Source organism: Rhinatrema bivittatum, unplaced genomic scaffold, assembly GCF_901001135.1.
Source record: "Rhinatrema bivittatum unplaced genomic scaffold, aRhiBiv1.1, whole genome shotgun sequence".
Taxonomy (NCBI): domain Eukaryota; kingdom Metazoa; phylum Chordata; class Amphibia; order Gymnophiona; family Rhinatrematidae; genus Rhinatrema; species Rhinatrema bivittatum.
Genome location: NW_021820281.1, coordinates 227,472 through 254,706, shown reverse-complemented (window position 1 = coordinate 254,706; position 27,235 = coordinate 227,472). Strand labels below are relative to the sequence as shown.

Genomic DNA, 27,235 nt, shown 5'->3' with positions numbered 1-27,235 from the left:
CCTGCGTGCATTCAGCTTCAAACCTGTGCCGGAATCCATCATTAACTATAATGTTCTCCAGGAGGAAACTTCTACTGGCCCCCAGAATCCAAGGGCTCAAACTGCAGAGTAGGGGGCTGACTAGGCTGAAGACCAGTCCTAGTCCTGCTTTAAAGTTCCTTGCTACTTCTGTGGAGGTGATCCCAGATTTCAGCTTGCTAGACCATGATACATAAGCTTAGCACTTCAAGAATAAATAGAAATAGAAAGGTTGACTTAATTTTTCCCTCCTTTTTCTCTTCAAAATTCATGAGAGAGACCCCCGCTGGACCACCAGGGACTTTTGGCAAGTCTTGGGGAACCCTCCTGACCCCCACAAGACTTGCCAAAAGTCCAGCAGGTGTCCGGGAGTGACCTCCTGCACTCCGGCCGTCGAATGCCAGTATTCAAAATTGGGCCAATAGCCTTTGCCCTTACTATGTCACAGGGGCTACAGGTGCCATTGGTCAGCCCCTGTCACATGGTAGGAGCACAAGATGGCACCGTATAAAATGTATAAATAATAAACAAGAACAGAACATGACATGACCCTTCCCTAAAGAGCTCAAAACTTACAAGAAGGCTTGATATGACAGACAAGATCCTCAAGGGACGTGGTACAGAGCGGGGAAGAGACTGTGAGGGCTGCAGCAGCTGGAGAGGAGGAGGTGAGAGGAGATCTCAGAGAAGGCAGCTGAAAGTGCTCTTGGGATGGGAATTGGTGAGTGAGAAACAGTAAGGAGGGGTCTTTGTAAAGGACATGAATTTATGAACCTCAAATGTTGACCCTTGATCAGTGCAAGTGAAGATGAGATCAGACTTTCTCTAAAACTTCTCTACACTAACAGGAGATTCCATCACCAGAGCTGGAGTAGAGCAGAATGAGGGTCCAAAACATATTCTCCCCCACAGATCAATCACTTCTAAACTCTCAAGATAACTCAGGCACAGAGAAGAAAACTTCCCTTAATTGTCTGTGAGACTTTTTAATTTCCCAGATAGAGCAATTTTTTCCCCAGTTCCCATTCATAAAGCATTTAAGATACCCGAGGTTGTCCCTCGCCTGATCCACATGGAGGAGAGGAGGCAGCGCTGCAAGACAGGTAAGGAGAAACCCAGCAATCCTGTAATGTGCGACTTTAATGCCTTCTGTGCACTGCGTTATCTCATCAGGCACAATTTTGTTGTTGCAACTGTATGTATTTTCTCTGAACAGTACGAAAGTGTAGGAAGCCAAGGGAGGACTAATATCTCCTTTAAAATATTCCAATTTTTAGATCTGTAACTGCATGCACAGACTTGGGTTGGGCAAAGCGAGAGAGAGAGAGAGAGAGAGTGAGAGAGTGAGTACCTGGGATGTGTGTGAGGGTGGGAGGTGAGCAGAGCAAGGCTGGGGTGCTTGGCTCACTCAGAACTGTGAGTGCTGAGAGACTGTGCCAGCTTTGGGAGGTGGGAGGGGAACTGTAATATGAAGCTTAGAGGGAGATAGGGGAGCTTGGAAACGCTGGAGCACCAAGTAGATCCACCCGTGGAAGAGGAGTCAGCTTACTGAGCTGTGTGGCCCAGCAGTGCCCACATTACACAGAGAGCAGAAGTGGTAAGAAGGGGGCTTGAATCAAGACGAGTTGTATCCAAACCTCTGCTCTGCCTCCTGTAAGGAATCTGTGCTGGTGGTCATCCCCTGCTCTCTCAATCCCCTACAGCCTTCTCCTCCACATTTTTGTAGCATCCGTGCATTCAGAAAACCTGAATGCACGGATGGTAGTCAGCCAGTGAGAACAAAGAGAAGATCCAGGATAGGGAGGGAGCGAGATAAGGACCTGCTATCAGGATGTCCCATGGAGGAGTCAGTGCAGCCCAGGGCCAGATCAGCCAGTGAGAACAAAGAGAAGATCCAGGATAGGGAGGGAGCGAGATAAGGACCTGCTATCAGGATGTCCCATGGAGGAGTCAGTGCAGGCCCAGGGCCAGGATCAGCCAGTGAGAACAAAGAGAGGATCCAGAATAGGGAGGGAGCGAGATAAGGACCTGCTATCAGGATGTCCCATGGAGATCAGTGCAGCCCAGGACCAGGATCAGCCAGTGAGAACAAAGAGAGGATCCAGGATAGGGAGGGAAGCGAGATAAGGACCTGCTATCAGGATGTCCCATGGAGATCAGTGCAGCCCAGGGCCAGGGCACCCTTTACTTCCACCCCCAGCAACCTCAAGAAGGAGAGGATAGCAAGTGAAGAGGCTGGAGCACAGAAGACACGCTCAGTAATGTTTCTGGTCCAGTAGATGTGCTAAGATTTGGTCTTTTCCACTTTTGAAACTCCTGTACTGCTGAATTTTAATCCATCTATGAGCAAAGCCAGGAGAGGATATCAGGAGTCAGGACAGCTACTGCGGTTCCACCTTGGGTTGGAAGATAAAGAGGCTGCACAGGAATGAAACACATGGAAGAATGATGAAGGGGAGAGATAAAGGAAAGAGGGACTAGGGGAGAAGGATGTATGTTGGGGAGAAAACTGGTTCAGAAAATAAGATGAGAAGATGGGAGGAAGAGACTTCAGGGAGAAAAAGATGGAGGGAGAGAGGCTGCAGGGGATGAGAAACTGCAGGGAAGGAAGGGGATGAGGTTTCAGGGGATGATAAACTGCAGGGAAGGAAGGTAAATAAGAGGTGACATGGAGAGACCTCAGATAAAAAGGGTGGCAGGAGGGAGAGACTGCAGGGGAGAGGAAATGGAGAAGGTTTTGAGGAGGGAGAGAGAAAAAAGATTGCAGAGACATGGGAGGAAAAGAGGAGAGAGGAAAGGGATCATGCGGGGAAAGAGGAAGAATTGCCGTGGAGAGGGGGAAAAAAGGAATTGGTTTGAGGAAAAAGAGATGGAAAAGATAATGGAGGAATACATGAGAGGAAAGAGTAACTGAGAGCAGAAACGTTTCATGAGAGAAGAATGAAGGAAAGAGACAGAACAGTGAAAGATAACAGAGAGGGGAGGTTACAGCGTCAGACACTGAATGTTAGGGGAATAAGCACTGATTTAATAGTTCTGCGGCACAATTTCCCTCCCTGCTGCATGGCACAGCAGTGACGGCTCCACAAAGCATTCACCGTAAAATATTCCATTTGTGAGTGAAATGAGGACACAAGGATTCAGGAGAGGGAAGGACAGAGACAGGGGGAGGGGATGGAGGAAGAGGACCAGAAGCAGTCCTGAAGGTGGTAAGAGAAGCTGCAGAGGGAAAGATGGGAGGGAAGCAGGAGAGAGTGAGGATTGTTTTATGTTGTTTTGCACCACTCAGAGCTGCTAAAGATGGAGAACCAGGAAGAAGAATCTATTAGAGTGGAAGAGGGTTAGTTGGATTTTCTGGTGAACATCATAGTGCAGAAATCACAGTTCGGGCGCTGTTGCACTTCTTCTCTTGGTAGATGCATAGGTCAGTGACCCTTAGTACAATTTAGAGATTTATTCAGAAGCCCCCACTGGTATCAGACCCTCTTAGCAAAGAACAAGGAAGACAAGAACATGGTGGGCTGAGCAATGGTCCGAGAGCCCAGAATCCTGTCGATGACAGTGGCCAGTCTGGATCAGCTGCAAGTGTCCCTCAGATCCTGCTCTTTTTCCTTTAAATATTTTTTTTTCCACGGAGAGTTTATTATGACTGAATCTCCTACCTGCAACCAAGATGAGCCACAGGGATCTGATGTATCAGAGGGTAGGGCGGAGACTGTCTGAAAGGACATTGATAAAAGGGATTAAGCTGAAAGTAAGAAGCTGAATATCTCAATATAATGACGACCCGACAAGCGCCTGCGGGGAGGGACCCCTTAACGTGGCGCTTGCCGGCCGGTCCACCCCCGCCTCTTCCCTCTCCAGCCCCGGGATCTGCTTACCTTGTGCGATCCCGGGGATCGGCGGCCAGGCGGCGGTGGGGGCTGAGCTCCTCCGGCAGGGCGGGCGCTTCGGGAGGGCTGGGGCGGGCACGGGGCGCGATGACGTCACCGCGCCGGCGCACAACCCCCGCGAGAATCTCGGCCCGAGGTCTCGCGAGACCTCGGGCCTCAAATACAGGGCGAACGCCGGGCCAGGCCTTTTCGACTGGCCGGCGCTCGCGTTGCCCACCCACCCACCCACCCAAAACAGGAGCTCCAATGAGGAAGGGTCTCAAGGCCCGAGAAGGGGAGCAATGGGAACGGTTAGTCAGAAGTTAAGGATAGCTCAGAATTTGACAGTTGGAAGTTGTCGCGGCAGTATTGGTGGCGGGGGTACCCGAGTCAGGGGGGGCCAGGAGGGGCCCGGAGGACACGGTGGACAAACCGGGGTCCGAGAGGAAGGAGAAGTGCGTAGAGTTGGGCGTGGGCTGCCCGGGGTGGCCCCTCGGCTTGGACATGGCGGGGGGCCGAGAAGATTGTGCGGCGGGCTGGCTAAAATGGCGGACGCCGGTACGAAGCCTGGTTTAGATATATTTGATGGACGCACTCATACTCGGGTACCGAAAAGTTTGGTTTATATATTAATTATTAATAAAAGCTGCGGCCTATTTTCACCAATAACAGTATACGTGTGGTTATTTTATGGTTATATATGACAAAGGGAAAAGGGGGGGGGGACACGGGAGTGCAAGCTGCCAACGTTATGCATTATACATGTTCCACACAGAAATCTGAGATCGGCTAATAAGGCACTACTGACTATTCCATCTCTTACGTCAGAACGACTCACACATGTACGGGAGCGAGCTCTATCTCTGGCAGGACCCACGTTATGGAATTCAATGCCTTGGAGATAAGACTGCAGAGAAACGTCAAACCTTTCAAAGGAAGCCTAAAACGTGGCTTTTTATAAAGAGAATGAAGAAAGCAAATAAGATCGTAACTCAGCACCGAGTATATCGTTTTTTTAGTTTTCTTTTTCTTTCCCACCATTAAATACACCTTAGATTGTTAACGTTATATATGAACAGCAAAAGAAACTTTTCAACCTAATGAAAACAAAACTCAACAAATAGTTTTATATTAAAAGAACCCTGTTACCACTCATTGTTGGCACGTCTATAATGTGTTATCTATTTTAAACAATTTCTATTAATTTATGTGCCTTTTTGTAAACCGTTGTGATGGTAAATTAACTGAACGACGGTATAGAAAAGATTTTAAATCAATCAATCAATCAAATAAATAAATAAATCTAATTTAAAGAGAGCTCTTTTGTAAGAGCTGGGAACTAGGAACCAAAAGAAATTCTGAGCTGTAATTCCCAGCTCTGCCTTGGGTTGTTTGATGTTGGGGGAGGCACTTCTCCATCTGCTTGAGTTCATTTTTAAAAAGTTTTTATTGTCAATCAGAATACTTTCAGTTGTAAAGATAACAGTTAGGGGCGGATTTTAAGAGCCCTGCTCGCGTAAATCTGCCCGGATTTACGCGAGCAGGGCCTTGCGCGCTGGTGCGCCTATGTTCCATAGGCCTATGTTCCATAGGCGCACCGGCGCGGGCAGAGCCCTGGGACTCGCGTAAGTCCCGGGGTTTTTCGAGGGGGCATGTCGGGGGCGTGTCGGGGGCGTGTCAGATCGGCGCGGCGTTTTGGGGGCGGGACGCGGCGTTTCGGGGGCGGGCCCAGGGGCGTGGTTTCAGCCCGGGCGGTCCGGGGGTGTGGCCGTGCCCTCCGGAACCGCCCCCAGGTCCCGTCTCGGCGCGCTCGAGGCCCGCTGGCGCGCGGGGATTTACTTCTCCCTCCGGGAGGCGTAAATCCCCCGACAAAGGTGGGGGGAGGGTTCTATATAGGGCCGGGGGGGGGTGGGTTAGATAGAGGAAGGGAGGGGAAGGTGAGGGGAGGGCGAAATCAGAGCGGCCTTGGAGGGAACGGCGGCAGGCTGCGCGGCTCAGCGCGCGCCGGCTACACAAAATCGGCAGCCTTGCGCGCGCCGATCCAGGACTTTAGCGGATACGCGCGGCTACGCGCGTATCTACTAAAATCCAGCGTACTTTTGTTTGTGCATGATGCGCCAACAAAAGTACGCGAAGGCGCGCTTTTTGAAAATCTACCCCTTAATATTTACAGCTATGAGCAGCCACTTAACTCTGAAGTCAAATTCACATATTTAAAAAAATTGATTATCTGTTGCCTTAATTTGCAAAAATGTTATCACCCTACCATTCATTCATTTCTGCCTACCAGTTCTAATCACTGGCTGTATCAGTGACTCTGTGAGACCTTGGGTGTTGTGGTTCCCGGTCGCGGCAGGCCACGGCTGGTTCCCCCTACCTCTTCTAATGTGGCGTGGTTGCTCCTCCCATGCGGCTCTGAACACTGCTGTTCTCCTCCCAGCGGGGCTCCCCCTAAGCGTGCACGGGTGGAAGATCCCACCTCTTAAAAAGGCCGGAGTGGGAAATTTCGACCCAGCCCCGGTGGATGACGTCAGGACTGAGGGAGTGTTTAAACCCTGCCTCAGTCCCCAGTCCTCGGAGTGCTAGTTGCTGATCCTGATGTCTTCAGGCTCCTGTCCTCTGATTCTGCTCCAGGTCCTCTTCTTGTTCCTGTTCCTGTCCGTGGTTCCTGAGTCCTTTTCTGGTGTTTCCTGTTCCCTGCATTCCAGCCTGTACCATGTTCCCGACTCCGTTCCTCTCCTCATTCTCCAGTTCCTGTGCTTCCCTCCTCGGCTTGATCTCCTGGTTCTGACTTCTGCTTGTCTCCTCATCTTTGCTCGTCTGCTGCCTGTCTTGACACTTGGCTTGGTTCCTGGTCTTGCCCGAATGCCGCCTGCCCCAGATTTTTGGATTGGACTCTCATTCTGCACCTCTGCTGCCAGCCATGACCTGGACTCCTGACTGTCTTTGCCTGCCGCCGCTCCAGTCCTCGTTGAGGAGACCCGCACCTAAGACCTGCTGGCCCCAGCACCCAAGGGCTCAACCTGAAGTGGACGAGGGCTGGTATAGGTGAAGCTCCAGCTGGTGACGATAACCATTAGGGGGCCTTCCCTCAGTGGAACTACCAGCCCTCGTCCCGATCCAAGGATCCACAATCTCAACATTGGGAAAATAATTTTATCACTCTTTGCCTCAGCTCTAATCCCTGACTTGTCACTGACTTGTAGACCTAATTTTAAAACTTCTTTTCTTTCAGACACAGAATAGGATGAGATCGTTTGCTAACAGAAAACCCTTGGCTGTAAATCTCCTTCAGTGCAATGAACGTCCACCACATTGCCCATGAGTTGTAAGTGACACCTGATGAGGTGCAGATCAGCGACTTCCACTGCTGGCCACATTGCAGCATCTGTAAAACTCAATGACATCTGCAGTTAATATATTTGTCATTTACAATTTCTTATTGCAGCTCCAGAACTGTTTTTAGTGGCAGGATCGATTCTGTAGAACTCTCTTTTGCTAGATTAGTGATTGGAAGGGGATTACCTTGCCTTCAAGAAAAGTGTTAAAATGTCTTTATTTCAACAGACATTTGGGTAGAGTGTTTTTGATGACTGTTAACTTGTTATAATAGGTTTTATATTTTGGTTTTATTATAAGTGATCTTGTTTATTTTGTATGCTTATTGTATGTCCATGTTTTATGTTTATTGTGTGAGTTATGGTCTTCACTGCTTGAAGCCAGCTTATCATACCAACAGGGACAGAAATGTTCAGAAGTTCATAAATAAAATAAATAACAGTGTGATTGTCCCAATGGATCTAGAAAATATAACGATGGTGACAGAATTTATTATTCTGGGGCTTTCTGATAATCCCCAGCTGCAGGTTCCCCTCTTCCTGGTCTTCCTGCTCATCTACCTGATCACCCTGCTGGGGAACCTTGTGATTATCACAGTGACCTGTGCTGACCCCCGCCTGCACACCCCCATGTACTTCTTCCTCAGTAACCTCTCTCTCACGGACATCTGCTGCACATGCACCATCACCCCAAAACTGCTGATGATCTTCCTCTCAGGGGATAAGACCATTTCCTATGCTGGGTGCATGGTGCAGCTCTATTTCTTCATAGGCTTTGCTGGCACTGAAGATCTCCTCCTTGCTGCCATGGCTTATGACCGCTATGCTGCAGTCTGTGACCCCTTGCACTATTCCCTCATTATGAATCACAGAGTCTGTGTCCTGCTGGCTGCTGCTTCCTGGATCATCGGCTTTCTACCACCTGAGACAATCACAGTTTCTGTCACCCGCCTTTCATTCTGTGCCTCTAATGTGGTTGATCATTTCTTCTGTGACCTCATGCCACTGCTAAAGCTTTCCTGTACTGACACGGCCACTACACAAAGCTTAGTGTTTGTTGCAACTGCATTGATGGCAGTACCTGCCTTCCTTGTGATTCTTACATCTTATACCTACATCATCTCAGCCATTCTGAGGATCCGCTCTGCAGAGGGGAAGCATAAAGCCTTCTCCACCTGCTCCTCTCACCTCACTGTGGTCTCCATTTATTATTTTTCTCTGTTCTTTATGTACATGAGACCCACTTCAACTTACTCCCAGGAGCAGGGTAAAATCTTGTCTATGCTCTACACAGCTGTCACCCCCATGCTGAATCCCATCATTTACAGTCTGAGGAACCAGGAGGTAAAAAACGCAGTGAGGAAAGTCTTGGGGAAATAGCTTCTGGAGAGAAGAAGGTTATCATATGTAGCATATTTATGTTTCTAGTAGGGTTCAAGATGATTCACCCTTTAAAACACAAAAGTAAATTCTCTGGTTTGATCTTTGGGATGGGCTTTTTATTTCCCAGCTCAGTCGGGGTTGTAGATGTGGCAGAATAATCTTGCACAGCCTCCTGGGGGGAGAGAGTTGTGATCATCATTTGAGGGTGACACCCAGTGGCTGGATCTGCCACTCATGATTGCAGGGTTCTGGAAGAGCCTCAGTACATGGTCATAGGTCCAGGATTGTCAGCTCAATGACCTGACTAAGCTCACTGGGGAGGAAGGGAGACCTTATAACAAAGGGAAAAATATTCCTTGCATAGTTGGGAATGAAGACTCAATCCTAGTCCTGACTGAGCTGAAAGTGCAAAGGAGCCAGAGAAAAACAGCAAAAAACCAGAGTCCTCCAGTGTTGACTCTGCAAAACTCTCAGAGAGCTGACCCGGAAGAGATTCACAGATTTACAAACTCTTCCAGTCCGAGATAGATCTTTCCTTCATGATCCATTAATCTTGATAAGAACCCTGCTGAGGGTTGAATCTCATTCTCTGGGATCAGTACAATCCCTCCCATTAGAATTCTCAGTCCTCTACTCAATCCATTATAGCATCAATACTGCCAGTCTTTCAGCACTGTGACATCACCACAGTGTATATAGCCCGATGTGATATCAACGCTGTAAGATATAGCCTCATGTGACATCTCAGCTATGACATACTGTCCAACATGACATCAATCCCGTGACATACAGCCTAACATGACTTCACTATGGTGAGCTACTGCCCCATGTGACATCACACTATGAGATTCATCCCAGCATATCAGCAGTATAAAATACAGCTCAACATGACTTCAGTGCTGTGAGAAACAGCCCAGCATGACATTACTATTATGAGATCCAGCCTCATGGGACATCACTTCTATGCATGTATGGAGACCATTAACACCTTTCTTCCCATTAGGTGTGCCTCAGCCCTTCTGTGCTTTGTACTGCACTGGGTCAAAACTCCTGAGATTATGGAGCCTTGTATGATTTAAAACACAGAACAGCTGGAGCACACCTGGTTGGAAGGAATGTTTCATTGTTTTCTTATGCATCTAATAGAAGACATTGTTAGAACACAACTTTATCTCTGTCTTGTGAGTACAGCCTCATATGTGATCACACTTGTAAGATAGTCTATGTGACATCAGTCCTGTTAGGTACCACCCACTGTGATCTTACTCATGTGAATGACACTATTTCTGACTTCAGTCCTGTGACTCAATGCTTTTGTCGCATTTTTAAGAGTAATTAACCATACAGGAACTATGAGATCCAAAACCTACGTTGGTATCTGTTTGGAGCTGAGGCATCAGACTTTAGGAGAGCTGGCGTCTTATAATATGCTCCTTTTTATGCTCCTTCTAGTCAAGGTTAATGTTATAATACCTTTGTTCCCTGTAAACCGATATGATATGATCTGTATCATGAATGTCGGTATATAAAAGTGTTAAAAAAATAAATTAAATAAATAATATCTCAGGCTTGCATGTCTTAAAAAATGATTCAGTGAGTTGAGAAGGTTCTCTTCAAATTAATATGAATCAACTAGGAATGAGCTTTAGGAGGAAGATGACACTGGTGGGACTGGTGAGGTACCTAGACTCTGGGGAAGGGCTGATCCTGGGATTTCAGCTGATCACTGTATTTCAGGTAAAACAGGAATATTTTCTCACTGTGGACACTGCCCCTTCCCCTGCATTATTACATCAAGAACTGCAGTTTGGTAACTTGAAGAAGGTCAGACTTGATGGTCTTTCGATTTATCTGGCTTTCTATTATTTTCTGCTTTTAATAAATTCCCTTATATATGAACTTGCTATTCACTTACTGCATATATCACTGGCACATTTTTTACTAAACATCTTTCCACTGATGATCTCTTACTGCCTGCCAAGAAATGTTGGTGGGACATACAATAGTCCTGGACACTACTAAGCACAGACATGGAGTCAGAAGTTAAAAGTAACTCTAAATGTCCAAGTGCCATGCTATGAACTTTATTTCTTGGGTCTTCTACAACTAATTCTGTCCTCTCCCACACTGCAGGGGAACTTTGAGTCCTGCTTTATTCTTTACAATTTATAAAGAGTCGTCAGTGTGCAGACCAGAGAAGAGAGCAAGTAAAATGTATAACATATAGAAATAATAAATAGGTCATAATCACAGACAAGATTCATGAGGGACATGGTACAGAGCAGGGAAGAGACTGTGAGGGCTGCAGCAGCTGGAGGGAAAGGAGGGTGTTATGCGTGCAGTCCGCGGCAGACACATGGCACGGCCCCCTCATCTCTCTGCAGTAACTACAGCTCCTGGTTCCTTGCCTCTGGCAGCGGTGGGCCACCAGCTTCATCCTCGGTCCTCCTCTGGTGCTTCTGGCTCAGCTGCAGTCCTGGGCATTCCCAGTCCAGCCACAATGTCCATTGTTTCATGTCTGGCATGTGTGCACGCATCACCAATGCTTAAGTAGGGACCAACGGCGGGAACCAAGCCGCAGCCCCAGATGATGATGTCAGCAGAGCTTCAGTATTTAAGCGCAGGCTCCGCTCCCTAGCTTTGCCTTTGCAACAGGTCTCCTCGCTGGTCGAGTACTCATTGCACTGGAGAAAGTATTGAGAGGGCAACCAAAATGATAAAGGGCATGGAATTGCTTCCCTATGAGGAAAGGCGAAAGAGGTTAGGGCTGTACATCTTGTAAAAGAGATGGCTGAGGTGGGATAAGATAGAGGTCTACAAAATCATGAAAGGACTTCAATTGGTAAATGTAAGTCAGTTATTTAGTCTTTCAGATGATACAAGGAATAGAAGACACTGCATGAAGTTAGCAATTATCATATTTAAAACAAACTGAAGATTAAATATGCTAATCCCCTCATAGAAACCATTGCTAAACTCATCAACACAGATTCACCAGCTATGATACTGGGGTACTTCAATCTGCATGTTGACGCCTCTCCGCTCTCTCCCAACTGTGAAACATTCCTCTCCACACTCCTGGCAAAGTGCTTTGAACAAATTATCAATAAACCCACCCATAAATCAGGACACACGCTCGACCTCATCTTCCTAAACTCATACCTATCATACAAAAATGTTCCAGACTGCACCCCTGTCCCCTGGTCCGACCATTCCCTAATATCAGCAACCCTCACGACGCAAGGAAACCCTGTTCAGCCTCAACCTCATTCCACCATCCACTTCAGGAAACCATGTGCCTCTGACACCCTCAGTGAATATCTTTCCAAGGAACTCCCTAACCTGGATATCTCCAACCCCAACTCAGCCCTTCTATCCTGGCACAATATCACGGAGTCAATAGCCAATAAACTTTGCCCCAAAGCGATGAAAATCATCAATTGGACACAAAAAAGGAAACAACCCTGGTTTTCACCAGATCTTAAATGGATGAAGCAAGACCTCAGACACAAGGAAGGCACTTGGCGGAAGACCCCCAACACCACAACACTATCTGATTATAAACGCACCATGCATATTTATAAGATCTCTCTCTTACAGGCAAAAAAAGCCTATTATGCCAGCAGAATTCATGATATTCAATATGATGCCAGGGCCCTGTTTTCCTATGTATCCCAACTCACTAAACCCTCTCCCCCCACCATCCCAGATGACCAGGCTCAATCCAAAGCAAACGAGCTAGCACTCTTCTTTCAGGATAAAATTGCTAACACACTTGCGCTTCTCCCTACCAACTCAATCCCCCCAGCCCTAAACTCCAACTCTACTTTTTATCCTGCAGCCACTCTTGACTCCTTCAAGCCCACTACCCCTCTGGAGATTGAATCCACCCTCAAGAAGTTGAAACCATCCAGCCATCCGACTGACCGCATCCCAACTAAACTTCTGCTTCTCATTCCGGGCGCTATCGCCAGATCTTTGGCTGACATCATAAACTGCTCCCTAGCCCAAGGAATCTACCCGGATGAGTTAAAAATGGCATCCCTTAAAACCCTCTTGAAGAAACCCAACCAGGACACAAAAGAACCCTTCAACTTTGAACCCATATCCCTCCTCCCTTTTCTAGCAAAACTCACAGAGAAAGTGGAGAACACACAGTTCTCAGACTACCTGGAGGAACACAAAATCCTATACCCTTCCCAGTACGGTTTCCGTAAATCATCCAGTACAGAAACCCTCCTCATCTCCCTATCAGACCACATCCTCTTGGGCCTAGACAAAGGGCTCTCATTCTTGCTTGTCCTCCTAGACATCTCTGCGGCGTTCGACACCGTGAACCACACCATCCTTCTAAATCGCCTCTCAGACATCGGATTAACTGGATACGCTCTCAGATGGTTCAACCCCTTCCTCAATAACAGAAGCTTTAAGGTTAGAATCAATAACAAAGAATCCCCTAATTTCAAATCTACACTAGGCGTCCCCCAAGGCTCCTCTTTATCCCCTACCCTCTTCAATATCTACTTACTGCCCCTCTGTCAGCTGCTCACAAACCTAAACTTAACACACTACCTCTATGCAGACGATTTTCAGATCTTGATCCCTATAAAAGAATCCCTTTCAAAAACGCTTACCTACTGGGAGAATTGCCTTAATCCATTAACAGCCTCCTCACCAGCCTGAATCTGGTTCTCAATGCAGCCAAAACAGAAATCCTTCTTATCTCCCCTGACCATTCGGACAGCATCGTTCAGACAGTCCCTAACCTCCAGACCACTCAAATAAGAGACTTAGGAGTAACCCTCGATAAACATCTGAACTTAAAGAAATCAATCAATAATATCACCAAGGACTGTTTCTATAAGCTTCAAGTTCTGAAAAGACTCAAACCCCTTCTTCATTTCCAGGTCTTCAGAACCGTTCTCCAGTCAACACTGTTCTCTAAAACTGACTATTGCAACACTCTCCTCTTAGAGCTCCCTATCTCTGCCACCAAACCACTACAGATGCTCCAGAACTCAGCAGCTAGAATCTTAACCAATACTAACCGGGGAGCTCACATCACTCCCATACTCCGAAACCTGCACTGGTTGCCAATAAAATACAGAATCTTGCACAAGGCACTCACCATAATCCACAAATCCATCCACAATCAACTACCTCTAGACCTTCAGATTCCATTCAAACTTTACTCATCCGCAAGACCCATCAGAGAAGCATATAAAGGAACCCTTCAAGTCCCACCAACTAAATCCATGTGAATATCCTCCACCAAAGAACACACACTCTCCACAGCGGGCCCCGTCATCTGGAACAACTTGCCGACTGACCTAAGATTGGAACCCTGCCTTCTAAGCTTCCGAAAAAAACTTGGCTTTTCCATCAAGCCTTCCCTTAAGTTCTAACATATCAACATACTTCTAAATCAGACTCAACCTAATTGGTTAGACTCCCGGTCCAGCCCCAGTGTATATATAAATATGTATTCAACCTCTAGTTTTTGCTTTCCTTTTACTTCCTGGCTACTCTAGCCCCCAAGTTCAATCTCCCTGTTATATGTAACTGTGCTTTGGCCTTCCTGTTATATGGTTTATTTTGTTAGTCCCTAAGTTCCATGTAAACCAGTTTGATATGAATCTTGTCATGAAGGTCGGTATAGAAAATGTTAAATAAATAAATAAAATAAATAATTATTTTTTGCTCAATGTACAACTAAGTTCTGGAATTCATTGACAGAGGATATGGGTTTAAAAAAGATTTGGATAACTTCCTTGAAGAGAAGTCCATAAACTACAATTAATCAAAAGGGAATAGCCAATGCTTATTGCCAGCATTAGTAGCACTGGATCTATTTAATGTTTGGGTACTTGTCATGTACTTATGACTTGGAATGGTCACTGTTAGAAACAAGATACTGGGCTTGATGGACCCTTGGTCTGACCCATTATTGGAATATCTTATGTTCTTATGTTTTTATTATTGCCCGAGATGCCTTCTTATTCATGATCTTGCCATAATGCATGGGATTACATATTGTAACATATGATCATATGCCATGGTTCTTTATAGCAGAAATTCTGTAGTTACATGGATTTCATATAGCAATATGAACATAAGAACATAAGAAATTGCCATGCTGGGTCAGACCAAGGGTCCATCAAGCCCAGCATCCTGTTTCCAACAAACGCCAAACCAGGCCACAAGAACCTGGCAATTACCCAAACACTAAGAGGATCCCATGCCACTGATACAATTAATAGCAGTGGCTATTCCCTAAGTAAATTTAATTAATAACCATTAATGGACTTCTCCTCCAAGATCTTATCCAAACCTTTTTTGAACCCAGCTACACTAACTGCACTAACCACATCCTCTGGCAACAAATTCCAGAGCTTTATTGTGCGTTGAGTTAAAAAGAACTTTCTCCGATTAGTTTTAAATGTGCTACTTGCTAAGTTAATGGAATGCCCCCTAGTCCTTTTATTATTTGAATGTGTAAATAACTGATTCACATCTACTTGTTCAAGACCTCTCATGATCTTAAAGGCCTCTATCATATCCCCCCTCAGCTGTCTCTTCTCCAAGCTGAACAGCCCTAACCTCTTCAGCCTTTCCTCATAGGGGAGCTGTTCCATCCCCTTTATCATTTTGGTTGCCCTTCTTTGCACCTTCTCCATAGCAACCATATCTTTTTTGAGATGCGGTGAATTGTAAACAGTATTCCAGGTGCGGTCTCACCATGGAGACAAAGCACTACTAACAATCCCTTCAGTAAAGTCAGCAAAATTAACCCAAGTGAGAGAAAGGGCTTTATCATTGGCTGGGCCCATACTATGGAACACGATGCCACCCGAACTCAGATTACAGAATAATCTCAAAACTTTTAAGAAAAATCTAAAAACATGGCTCTTTAAAAAAGCCTTCACTAAAGAGTGTGGAGGGTAGAGAATGAAAGTACAAGGTAATGCAGATGAGAATGAATTTAATCAATCCTACTTTTAAGAAGTAATATTTCAAAGCGATAGTAACGCAATAAAATACCTGGACTTGACCAACATTACTCAAATAATGATTTTATTTATGAAATTGTAACCGAACTTTATTGGCACCTGTTAGAATGTAAGATATCCTACATTTACTTACCTTAGTCTATGTGCCTATTTGTAAACCGTTGCGATGGTATATAACTTAGCGACGGTATAGAAAAGTTTTTAAATAAATAAAATAAATATAGAGGCATTATGACATTTTCCGTTTTAATAACCATTCCCTTCCTAATAATTCCTAACATTCTGTTTGCTTTTTTGACTGCTGCAGCACATTGAGCTGACAATTTTAAAGTATTATCCACTATGATGCCTAGATCTTTTTCCTGGGTGGTAGCTCCTAATATGGAACCTAACATCGTGTATCTACAGCAAGGGTTATTTTTCCCTATATGCAACACCTGCAGAAAGCATCCATACAGGTATCTCTAAAAATGTTTGAGTGTTTCCTGCAAATGGCTTTATGACTTCCTGAAAATGACATTCTTCAGGGCTACTTTTAATTATTTGCTCCTCAAGGGGACTACATACAGAGAGAAACCTCATCCCCATGCTGATGTCATCTGAGCAGGGGGGTCAAGAACTGGTGGTAGACAACACTGGAGAACTCACTGTTTCTGCTGTTTTGCCATCTCAGACTATTGGGCCATTTCACAACAGTTGGCCCCATTGTGAGAAAGGAGGTTGGCTCTACACTATTCTTTCCACCTCCTCTTTGCTAACAGGCCTGGCCCGAGGGCACGTTCCCTACTGATGTCCTCCAAGTGGAGGATTAAGAACCGGAGATAGATGCCAGATATGCTGCATGCCCATGGTGTGCATGACAAAGGAGCTCCTTTGTTGGCTCCTTCATGCGCAATAAGTGCCGATAAGGCATCTGACTTGCTCAACTGACTTTAGATGTTTCTGGAGCTTTAGCTTTCAACATATCAGTTATCACCAGACAGGATCAATATGGCAATCTAACAAGAATTAGGCAGAGTTCCATGCTTCGTTGGCCAACTTGTATCAATGATATTACATGTTCTGCTATTCTTCTTGCCCCATTCCTAGTAGTTATTATGTTGGTCAATGTTCAAGCTATTAAGTGAAAATGTCTAATTATTTTTGATCTAATAACAATGGAACTAATTTGTTTCTGTATTCTCAAGACATGGCTTATTGATCTGGATGCCATCATTCTTATCAAATCTTGGTGGTCTGCTCTCATCTGCTCTCCTAACATCAGGCCAGGTTCCCCACTCCGTGATGTGGCCAACTGCCATGCTCCTGCAGCAGGACGAAATGGCTTGATCTTTTTTTTTTCAACTTAATGCTATTCTTAGTATAAGTAAAATGATGCAGCATGGGATCTCGGCACTCCCAGGGAGCATAAGTATGTGCACGCACATATCTTGGCTTTTCCGACATGCCTATGCCGTGCTGAGACATGCTCTCTCCTGTCTCTTTTTGAAATGTTTTGAGATGTGTGCACTGCAGGAGATACAGGTGTATCTGGGAAGCTTTTATAATCCATTCAGCATGTGCGAGAATGACTTCTTCATGCATCTCCTAAATAATGCACGTGCCGGGCTTTTAAAATTCACCTCAAAGTGTTCTTCAAAAACCCAATGTTAATTGCAATGGAAAACTCTTTAATCACAAAGTAATTCTCTTATCACATATTTTCCCTTATTTAACTTTAAAGGACAGCTTTGGTATGTTGAAAATTGACCCCATGGCCTTTCACTAAGGAATGTTATATCTGCAGTAGGAAAAAAAAAAGCAACACAAGGCAGTCAAATTAAAAATATGAATTGTATGCAAAAATATGTATAATATGATGACTTGAAATTTAGTTGATAAAAAAGGAACCATTTTGTTTACCAAGGAGGTAATCAATGACATAGATCAGTGTAAGCCCATTGAAATAACTAGGGGCTAAATGTTATTCCTGTTCCTGCTGCTTCTTTAAACTGTAAATATCAGTACATGCAAACTGACGTTGCAGATTCCTAATCTCCCAGGTGACAAAAATATCTATTGAAGATGAAAGTTTAGGATCCTCTGCCTTATTGGTCTCCTATCTATTGGACTCAGACAGTGATTGGACCCTTAGCAAAAAGAATAAGGCAGCAAAACTAATTCATTCAGCATAGAAAAATGCTAAATTTTCTTCGAAAGCCCAGTGATAACAGCAAGGGAAAAACATCTTTATTCGTGAAAAGCTTAGAATAAAAAAATCTCTGCTCTCCAGGATTCAACGAATGTCCCTCAGTCATTTGTAAGAAAAACCAAGAGCCTGAATCACCAGGGCCTTCTCCCATAGACACAGCTTGTGAGGGAAGCCTTTGTGATTCAAGCCCCGAGGCTATGGGTTTGTGGCACAAATGCCAGATTAAAAATACAGCCTCCCCTTTCCAGAATGCCTTTCGGGTTTCCATTTTGTGCCCAGGAGTTGGCACAGTCTGTAGCATCTCTCTATTGTCAGGCGTCTCTTCTCTTGATGCTGTCTCTTTGGGTTCAGGAAACCTCTCTGGAGCTCTGTGCACTGAATATAGTGCAAGCATAATATCAAGCACTTCTACAGCAGGTCCTGTCTGCTCCCTAACTCTCAGCTTCGGCTACAGGGTTCTTTCCTGATCAGCTTGTGAGGTTTTTTTTCTTATTCCAGCTCCATCCCATGTGCTTTGCTGCTCTCATGACTCCGTGAGCTTGCTAGCTTGCTGATTCTCTCTCACAGCTTGCTACTACCCAGCTACTGTACATCGTACATTTCCTCAGGAATATTGCAAAAGAAAGAACAGTACCAGGACAGGCGATATGAAACTAGAATATCCTCAGGGACTCGCATCTTAAGCTACTGGACTTCTGTGAGAATGTTATTCTGACCAGGAACGGGTCAGAGCCAGGCCAAATTGCATAGAGTCACTGAAGCCTTCAGTTTCTTCAGGCTTATGCCATTTCAGACACAATTTAATTCAATTTCAGCCTTTCACTCCTTTGGGTTATGTGTAAGGCATACCCCCAACATCAGCTCATGCGCAGATTATGTAAAGGGGAGAGAAGCTGCAGCAAGCGCTGACTCTCCTTGGAGGGTATAAAGATTTCCGGGTCTGGATGAGCAGTCGCTGCTCATGGCAACAAACAGCAGGTCATCAGGTAGAGCAAGATGCATTCAGTGGGAGCCAACAGCTGTCTTGTGCAATAAGCCTGATCGATTTCTCTGCAGTATTAAAGGAGACCAGCCATCAGTTGTCTCTGTAATCATGTTGGCTGAGGAAGGCTAATCTGGAGGAAGTCATTTTGTTTCTTGTTGATGTCTTATTTTGTCAGTGCAACCTTGATGACACAGCATATTTGGCTAATTATTTTTTATTTTGGGCTTGCTGAAAATGTACAGATCAAGCAAAGCAGAAAGACCTGGAATAGCAAGTAGAGGCTGGTTATTTCTTTGCTATCATGTTGATGTATGTCATTGATGACATCACTGATAAAAAAAATGATTTTTTTCTTTGTCACCTGGTTTGCAGGATATCATAATATATCTTTTTAGGCTCCTTCAGTCTCATATGACTATGGGGAAATACCCTATATGATCTTTTCACTCTTTAGGTAGATTATAGATAATCTTGCAGACAAAAAATGTTTGATTGCCTTGTACTTCTCTTTCCTCCCACTGCACATGATCCCAACCTGAGGTTCTTCTACTTTAAACAATATCTGAACACAGAGAGCAGAGAATTATAACTCAGGGTGTCCTCAATCATGCACATCCTGTGTGAATGTTATGTGCCTGCTCGAGGTGCCCTGTACCGTGACCACTTACGCCTCCCCCTCCGAGTTCTGCCAGGGGCACTTTTATGTAGGGATGTGAATCATTTTTTGACGATTTAAAATATCGTCCAATATATTTTAAATCGTCAAAAACCGTTAGGGCCACGATACAATACCAATTCCCCCGATTTATCGTCAAAAAATCGTAAATCGGGGGAAGGGGGAGGGCAGGAAAACCGGCACATTAAAACCCCCTAAAACCCACCCCCGACCCTTTAAATTAAATCCCCCACCCTCCCGAAACCCCCCCCCAAATGCCTTAAATTACCCTGGGGTCCAGCGGCGGTCCGTAGCTAAATCGGGGGGAGGGGGAGGGCAGGAAAACCGGCACACTAAAACCCCCTAAAACCCACCCCGACCCTTTAAATTAAATCCCCCACCCTCCCGAACCCCCCCAAATGCCTTAAATTACCCTGGGGTAGAGCGGCGGTCCGAAACGGCCTCCTGCTATTGAATCGCGTCGTCTTCAGCCAGCGCCATTTTGCAAAATGGCCGCCACAAAATGGCGGCGGCCATAGACCAACACGATTCGACTGCTGGAGGTCGTTCCGGACCCCCGCTGGACTTTTGGCAAGTCTTGTGGGGGTCAGGAGGCCCCCCCAAGCTGGCCAAAAGTTCCTGGGAGTCCAGCGGGGGTCCGTGAGCGATTTCCTGCCGCGAATCGTTTTCCGTACGGATAATGGTGCCGCAGGAGATCGACTGCAGGAGGTCGTTCAGCGGGGGTCAGGAACCCTCGCTGAACGACCTCCTGCAGTTGATCTCCTGCCGGTGCCATTTTCCGTACGGAAAATGGCGCCGGCCATACGCGTATGGCCGGCTCCATTATCCGTACGGAAAATGATTCGCGGCAGGAAATCGCTCACGGACCCCCGCTGGACTCCCAGGAACTTTTGGCCAGCTTGGGGGGGCCTCCTGACCCCCACAAGACTTGCCAAAAGTCCAGCGGGGGTCCGGAACGACCTCCAGCAGTCGAATCGTGTTGGTCTATGGCCGCCGCCATTTTGCGGTGGCCATTTTGCAAAATGGCGCCGGCTGAAGACGACGCGATTCAATAGCAGGAGGCCGTTTCGGACCGCCGCTCTACCCCAGGGTAATTTAAGGCATTTGGGGGGGGGGATTTAATTTAAAGGGTCAGGGGTGGGTTTTTTGGGGGTTTTAGTGTGCCGGTTTTCCTGCCCTCCCCCTTCCCCCGATTTAGCTACGGACCGCCGCTGGACCTCAGGGTAATTTAAAGCATTTGGGGGGGGGGGTTCGGGGGGGTGGGGGATTTAATTTAAAGGGTCGGGGGTGGGTTTTTAGGGGGTTTTAGTGTGCCGGCTCATGATTTTAACGATTTTCACGATACTTTACACACCCAAACGGCAACAATACGATTCCCTCCCCCTCCCAGCCGAAATCGATCGTTAAGACGATCGAGGACATGATTCACATCTCTACTTTTATGTCCTCAAGGGAGTTTCTAGAGGGGAATCTGAACATTTACATTTAGGGCCAGATTTTCAAAGCCATTCATCTTTTATGCAAATAAATAGCTCAGGGCTGTGTTCACATAAAAGTAACATGATAGTTGGGGAGTGGAGTAGAAATGTACATGCATACTTTGTGATTTTAAAAAGAATGCATGTAAGCTAACCTGCATAGATTACACCCTCCAAAGAGGAGCTGCGACTTTATGCGAGTTAATCTGTGGGTATACTTAGGCACTTAGGTAAGGGTCTTCTCTAGCCCTATCACTTAATGGATCCATACTAGAAATAGGAGTCTCCTCCATCTGATCGTGTCTCACTGAGAAAATATACTATGGGTCCTGTGCACCAAAATTCATGCTAGAAAAAAGTTTAGCATGCATATGGTTAAAATCTATGTGATACATTTTGAAATCCCCCATGTTAACCAGCCCAAAGTGCAAGAGCTGGTTACTATAGGGGATTTCATTCCTCCCAACCTCCCCTATCAAGGTTGGCCCAATATCTCTCCCCTAATACAGATACTTACCCCCTGCCCCATCCCACCCCACCCTACCCCACCCCCCCTCATTCCATGAATCATAAAAAACAATCTCTCCATGAGGCTGTACCTGAACCCCCTCCCATTATACCAATGTTGCATGAAGGAGACCCTTCTGGAGCTCTTTCTAGTCCTTCCTGATGCCCCATTGCTAAGGTCTTGCAGCTTTACACTCATAAAACAACTGTAGAATTGTCAGTCAGAGTTTGGCGGCCATGCTGGCTGGAGAATTAAAGTCATTACATCTTGATAAAATGGCATAGCTGTATTAGAAAAGGTGCAAATGAGATAAAGACGATGGAATGGCAGCCCTATGATGAGAGCCTACGGAGGCTCAGGCTCTTCAGCCTGGAGACTGAGAGAGGTGTATAAAAGCATGAGTGATGTGGCACAAGGTGATAGGGAAAGGTTATTTACCCTTTACAGCAGTACTAGGAGTAAGGGACACTCGGATGCTAACAAGTAGCAGAATTAAAATGAATTATAGAAAGTATTTTTTCAGTCAGCACACAAATAATGGGGTAATTTTCAAAATCATTTATGTACATAAAACAAGATTTTGCAGATGTAAATTGTTGTTATAAAATTGCCTGGGGTTTCTGCATATAAAGGAATGTAATACATGTCTTTTTGAACTACATAACCTACGCTGGTTGTTATAAAAATACCCTCACTATGATGCAATTTGCTGCCAGAGAATGTGGTCAAGACTACAATTGTAACTGAGTTTTAAAAAGAATCCGATAAGTTTCTAATAAATAGGTCCATTAACCATTATTTAGATGATAATTTTAGGTGTTTTCAACTCCTGATTCTGGAAGGAAGCAGTAAGAAGGGGCTTTCCTGTTTGGGATCTAATGGATATTTCCAAGCATTCCAAACTGGTCACTGTCAGAGGCAAGTTGCTGTGCTGACTACATCATTGGTCTGACCCAATTTACACTTCTTATGCCCTTGTGTGCTCCCATAAGCTTCTTTCCTTTGGCTTTCCTCAATGCATTTTTTACCTCATGGTTCCTCAGACTATAAATGATGGGGTTCAGCATGGGAGTGACAGTCGTGTAGAGTACGGACAAGATTCTACCCTGCTCCTGGGAGTACGTTGAGTTGGGTCTCAGATACACACATAAAATGGAGGAGTAGAAAATAGAGATGACCGTGATGTGGGAGGAGCAGGTGGAGAAGGCTTTACGCTTCCCTTCGGCAGAGCGGATCCTCAGGATGGCTGAGATGATGTAGGTGTAAGATATAAGAGTCACAAAGAAGGCAGGTGTTGCTGTCAAGATGCCATCAAAAAACAATACGGTTTCAAGGCCAACCGTGTCAGTACAGGAGAGTTTTATCAGTGGCACAATATCACAGAAGAAATGATCAACCTTGTTAGAGTCACAGAATGAAAGGTATGTGACAGAAACCATAATTATCCCAGAATTCAGAAAGCCAATGATCCATGAAGTGGCCACCAACAGGACACAGACTCTTTGATTCAAGATGAACGAATAGCGCAAGGGATGACAGATGGCAACATAGCGGTCATATGCCATTGTAGTAAGGAGTAATATCTCAATGCCGGCACAGCCCATGAAGACAAACAACTGCCCCATGCACCCAGCATAGGAAATGGTCTTTACCCCTGAGAAAAAGATCCCCAGCAGTTTTGGGACAATGTTGGAGATACAGCAGATGTCTGTGAGAGAGAGGTTACTGAGGAAGAAGTACATGGGGGTGTGCAGGCGGGGGTCAGCACAGGTCACTGTGATAATCACAAGGTTCCCCAGCAGGGTGATCAGGTAGATGAGCAGGAAGACCAGGAAGAGAGGAATCTGCAGCTGAAGATTATCAGAAAGTCCCAGAATAATAAACTCTGTCACCATTGTCATATTTTCCACATCCATTGGGTTTATTTCTTTTCTCCTGAGGATGTAAGAAAAAATTAGAATTGATGTTTATGTTAAATAAGCTCCTTGTGCTTTGTCTGACATCCTAAAAGTTTAACTGCTAGCCCTAGGATTCCCAGATGGTGACCTTCTACTATGCTATGAACCCAAAATGTCATTGAGTTTTACAGATGCTGCAATGTAAGGCCATCAGTGAAAGTTGCTGATCACACCCCTTGAGGTTTCATATTAAACTCATTGATGGTGCACTGGCCATTCCCCACAATGAAGAAGATTGTTCAGATGAAAGTTCAGTGACCAAATGTCTCATCCTATTCTGCACCAGGGGAAAGTTTTGATTATCTAGTTTCAACACTGGAATTTGTTAAAGGAAGAAAACAACAGCAGAGTTGGACAGAGAGGACACCTTTGATAAGTGTGATGACTGATTTTAGATGAGAGCTTTCAGGGTCTGCTAACATCCCTTCCTTAAGGATAGTAACACAAGGGAAGCTGAAGATAGAGAACAAGAGAGCAGGTTGTGAGTATGGGATGGCCATTCATTGCATTTCACTTACAAAATGTTATGCTTAAGGAATTAACAAGAGCTTTATCAGGTGTGAGGAAAGGCTGAAGATTATAATCTCAGTAGACTGGAACCATTTTATGGGAAAGAACATACTGAGATAACCTGTACAAAGTAGTGGCTATAACTCAGAATTCAGTGGTATGACAGTGACCTCCATGGTTAAAGCCCAGATTTCAGTAAGAATGGGAAGGCTGGAATTTTTTGAAACAGAAGCTTCACTAATTTACCACCATCCTCACATTAGCAGTTGTTAGTGTCCTGTCAAATGTTCTGTTATACTATAAAAATAAGCAGCTCCTGTCTTATTTACTGTTCAGTTGTAATGTGAACCGATGTGATATCTCGATCGAATGTCGGTATACAAAAAAAATACATAAATAAATAATTTGGAGTCTAAGGAGGTATGTCACAAAATTTTGTATTATGATATGGAAGGTGGATGAAGTATTGGTTTTGCTAGAATCAAAACTGAAAATGAGAGGGACTGAAGAGGCTTACCCATGAAAGTGCTAGGGCCAATATTTTAATAGATTTTGGACATACTTGGAATAAATGTGGTGGGCAGTGATGGATAAAAGATTGAGAGATCAGGTAAAAGAAATGATCAGGGAGTGTTGGTTTTGATTTGTGTAGGCAGAATTTATCTATTTATTTGCCGAAAGAGAGAGAATCTTGACTGGTTCGTTCAGTTGGGTCTTTATCTACCATCATTTAGTGTGTCACCTTACTCCTCTGCAGGGAGCCTTTACTGCTGATTTTATTTTTCAGAGTAATACTGTGTCTCCATTCATACTTTTTAAATGAAAGAAAAATATGTTGGTCAAGGATATATATTTAGAAAAATATTGGCTTGACTAGCCATAAAATGAAAGCCATGACTCCATAAGATGATTAAAACTCTATAGAGGATCTGAACTAACAACTTGGAAGAAACTGGTTATGAATGTTTTCTTTCAATTGTATAAGGAATTATCTTCTTCCAATAACTACATAACTCCCCAAACATAAGGACTTTATAATCTCTGAATCTGATCAGGAGAATTTTATTCTGGGTCAATATTTTCTGTATCTGAAATGGAAGAGGCAGGCAAGTTTGTGAAAGCCTATAAAACCCAAGATTTAATATAATTTATTTTCAGAAGTATAGCCCATCTTTCTGAGAGTTGAAAACCCAATCAAAGAGGATAAAAGAAGTTAGGTGGATACATTAAATATATAATATGCTATAATCAAGGCTATAGTTGAATTATAAATAAATGTGAACAGTGTGGCTAACAGAAAGCAGCTTGGTATACTGACCAGTTTAAAACAGCATCTGTGTAGAGTAGACCCAGGGTCTTCTCCATACCCTACAAAACCATCACAAGGGTACATGATTGTGCAGTGTGGCTGAAGAAATCAAATTAAGAAACTGGATCATTGTAATAGAGGTAGAAATTATTAGGCATACACAAAGAATGTTGAAATAATGGAGTCTAGAAAGATTCACAGCCATCACTTGGGCAGCCTGATATTGGCTATTATTAATCTAACTCGTTGAGTCAAGATAGAGTGAGGTCTGAAATTTATAAAAAAAATATACAAGACCTTTTTGTTATCTTTTCCATTTTGTATATTTAGTATTTCCTCTACTTAATATTTTATTCTCAAATTCTTACCAGGCATTTTTTGGAAGAGCAGATTGAAGCCAGCACACACCCCTTCCTCCTATCTCTAATGAACTCCTACAGACTGATCTCATTGTAAATTATTGCTCAGCATTGGCTGCTAGATTTAATTACATCCTCCCTAAATTATCACCTGGTGGTCATCATCATCCTATCCAGACCTCCAACTCATAACATACACAGACTCCTGAGGCAGCAATTTTAAATGTAGGGTAAAAATAGGGCTAAAAAGCTCTAAAAACCTTTAAGACAATGTGTTTGTACAGTTAAATGCAAGGAAAAAATTGTACAAAAACCATAGAATGAATGTCACCCAAAAAGTGCAAAATGTACAAAACCTACAAGAGTACCCCAGACTTTTTTGCATGAATTTTCACTTCCACAGTTTCTAAAAGGAAATGGGCCCTTATGAGTTTCTCATGTTGTCTGTCCACCCTACCCTCTTACAACATTTGAACTATTCATTCATCCCATTCCTACCACAGAAACATGCTATCTTTGTCGTGAGGACACAAGCTAATACAGTTCACCCCATTTGTAAACTCTGTGAAGTCAGAGCATGTTATGATGCAAGCAGCCCTACCATTGGTTAACATCGAGCATTTTTTTATTTAATACATTTCTTTATTCACAATGGTTCTTCTCCAACATTTAAAAGCAGAATACAACTTATGACCATAACAGATTTCCCATTTTCGCTCACTTTCAGACATCCATCCACAACCAACTTAGGCCTGGATTTATCAAAATATTGAATGTGATAGGAAAAGGGGGTATGTTAATAGGCAGTTTATGCTAATACCTATGCAAAGTGTGATAACTTTTTCACACTGTGTGATAAGTGCCAGAATTGTATTTCCTACATATAACCACTGGAGGGAGGGAGAAAGAGAGAGAGAGAGAGAGAGAGAGAGAGAGAGAGAGAGAGAGAGAGAGAGAGAGAGAGAGAGAGAGAGAGAGAGACTAACTATAAGGCCCTGCTAGTTGTTAGGTATTTAGACCTCTATATGAGGCCCACCTAGTAACTCGAGGTGAGGTTTAGGTATTAGTGTAGGGGTTAGGGGTCACTTTGACATTCAAAGTGAGATGTACAAACAGAACAGTGCTCTCTTGTGAAGATTTGATGACCTTTGGAGTGAGGAAACTCACCCAAAGATTAGATTTGTGCAGTGTTCTCTCAACCTAGCTTGATGGACTCTCTACCTGGGTAACATGCGAAAACGCCTTATAGCAATTTGATAAATGATCCTGTTAGTCATGTATCTTGGAAAGGAGCAGCAGTTATTTTACTGGGTTGTGTCATACAATCAGAACATCTCATTAGGTTTCTGAATATATTTGCGTATCAAAAATGTATTTCAAAGTGCAAAACATCAAGAGGCCTTATTTCTCAAAAAGGTTTACCCTTTGCTGGATATGCTGGGACAATGATTTATATAGGGGTCCCATACCTTATGAAAAGTCACTTGTGACTCAAAAGTCCATAGCATTGAGGTAAATTCCATTTATAGCAAGTCTATCATGTTACTTTTCCAATTTAAAGCCATTTAATCCAGACATTATCCAAACATTTAATCAGGATGTACCTTCTGATATTCAAACACTATCTTTTAAACAGAACA

The 27,235-nt window shown here is 44.3% G+C and overlaps 2 protein-coding genes across 2 annotated transcripts; one reads left to right on the top strand and one right to left on the bottom strand.

The window, feature by feature from the left end:
- The first annotated feature begins 7,678 nt into the window (after positions 1 to 7,678).
- LOC115081341 (olfactory receptor 5B12-like) lies at positions 7,679 to 8,608 on the top strand. The gene has a single exon (XM_029585823.1). The coding sequence runs from the start codon at positions 7,685 to 7,687 to the stop codon at positions 8,606 to 8,608; it is 924 nt and encodes a 307-aa protein (XP_029441683.1). The 5' UTR covers positions 7,679 to 7,684.
- A 13,786-nt stretch (positions 8,609 to 22,394) lies between these two features.
- LOC115081349 (olfactory receptor 1G1-like) lies at positions 22,395 to 23,375 on the bottom strand. The gene has a single exon (XM_029585830.1). The coding sequence runs from the start codon at positions 23,373 to 23,375 to the stop codon at positions 22,395 to 22,397; it is 981 nt and encodes a 326-aa protein (XP_029441690.1).
- Between the last annotated feature and the right edge of the window lie 3,860 nt (positions 23,376 to 27,235).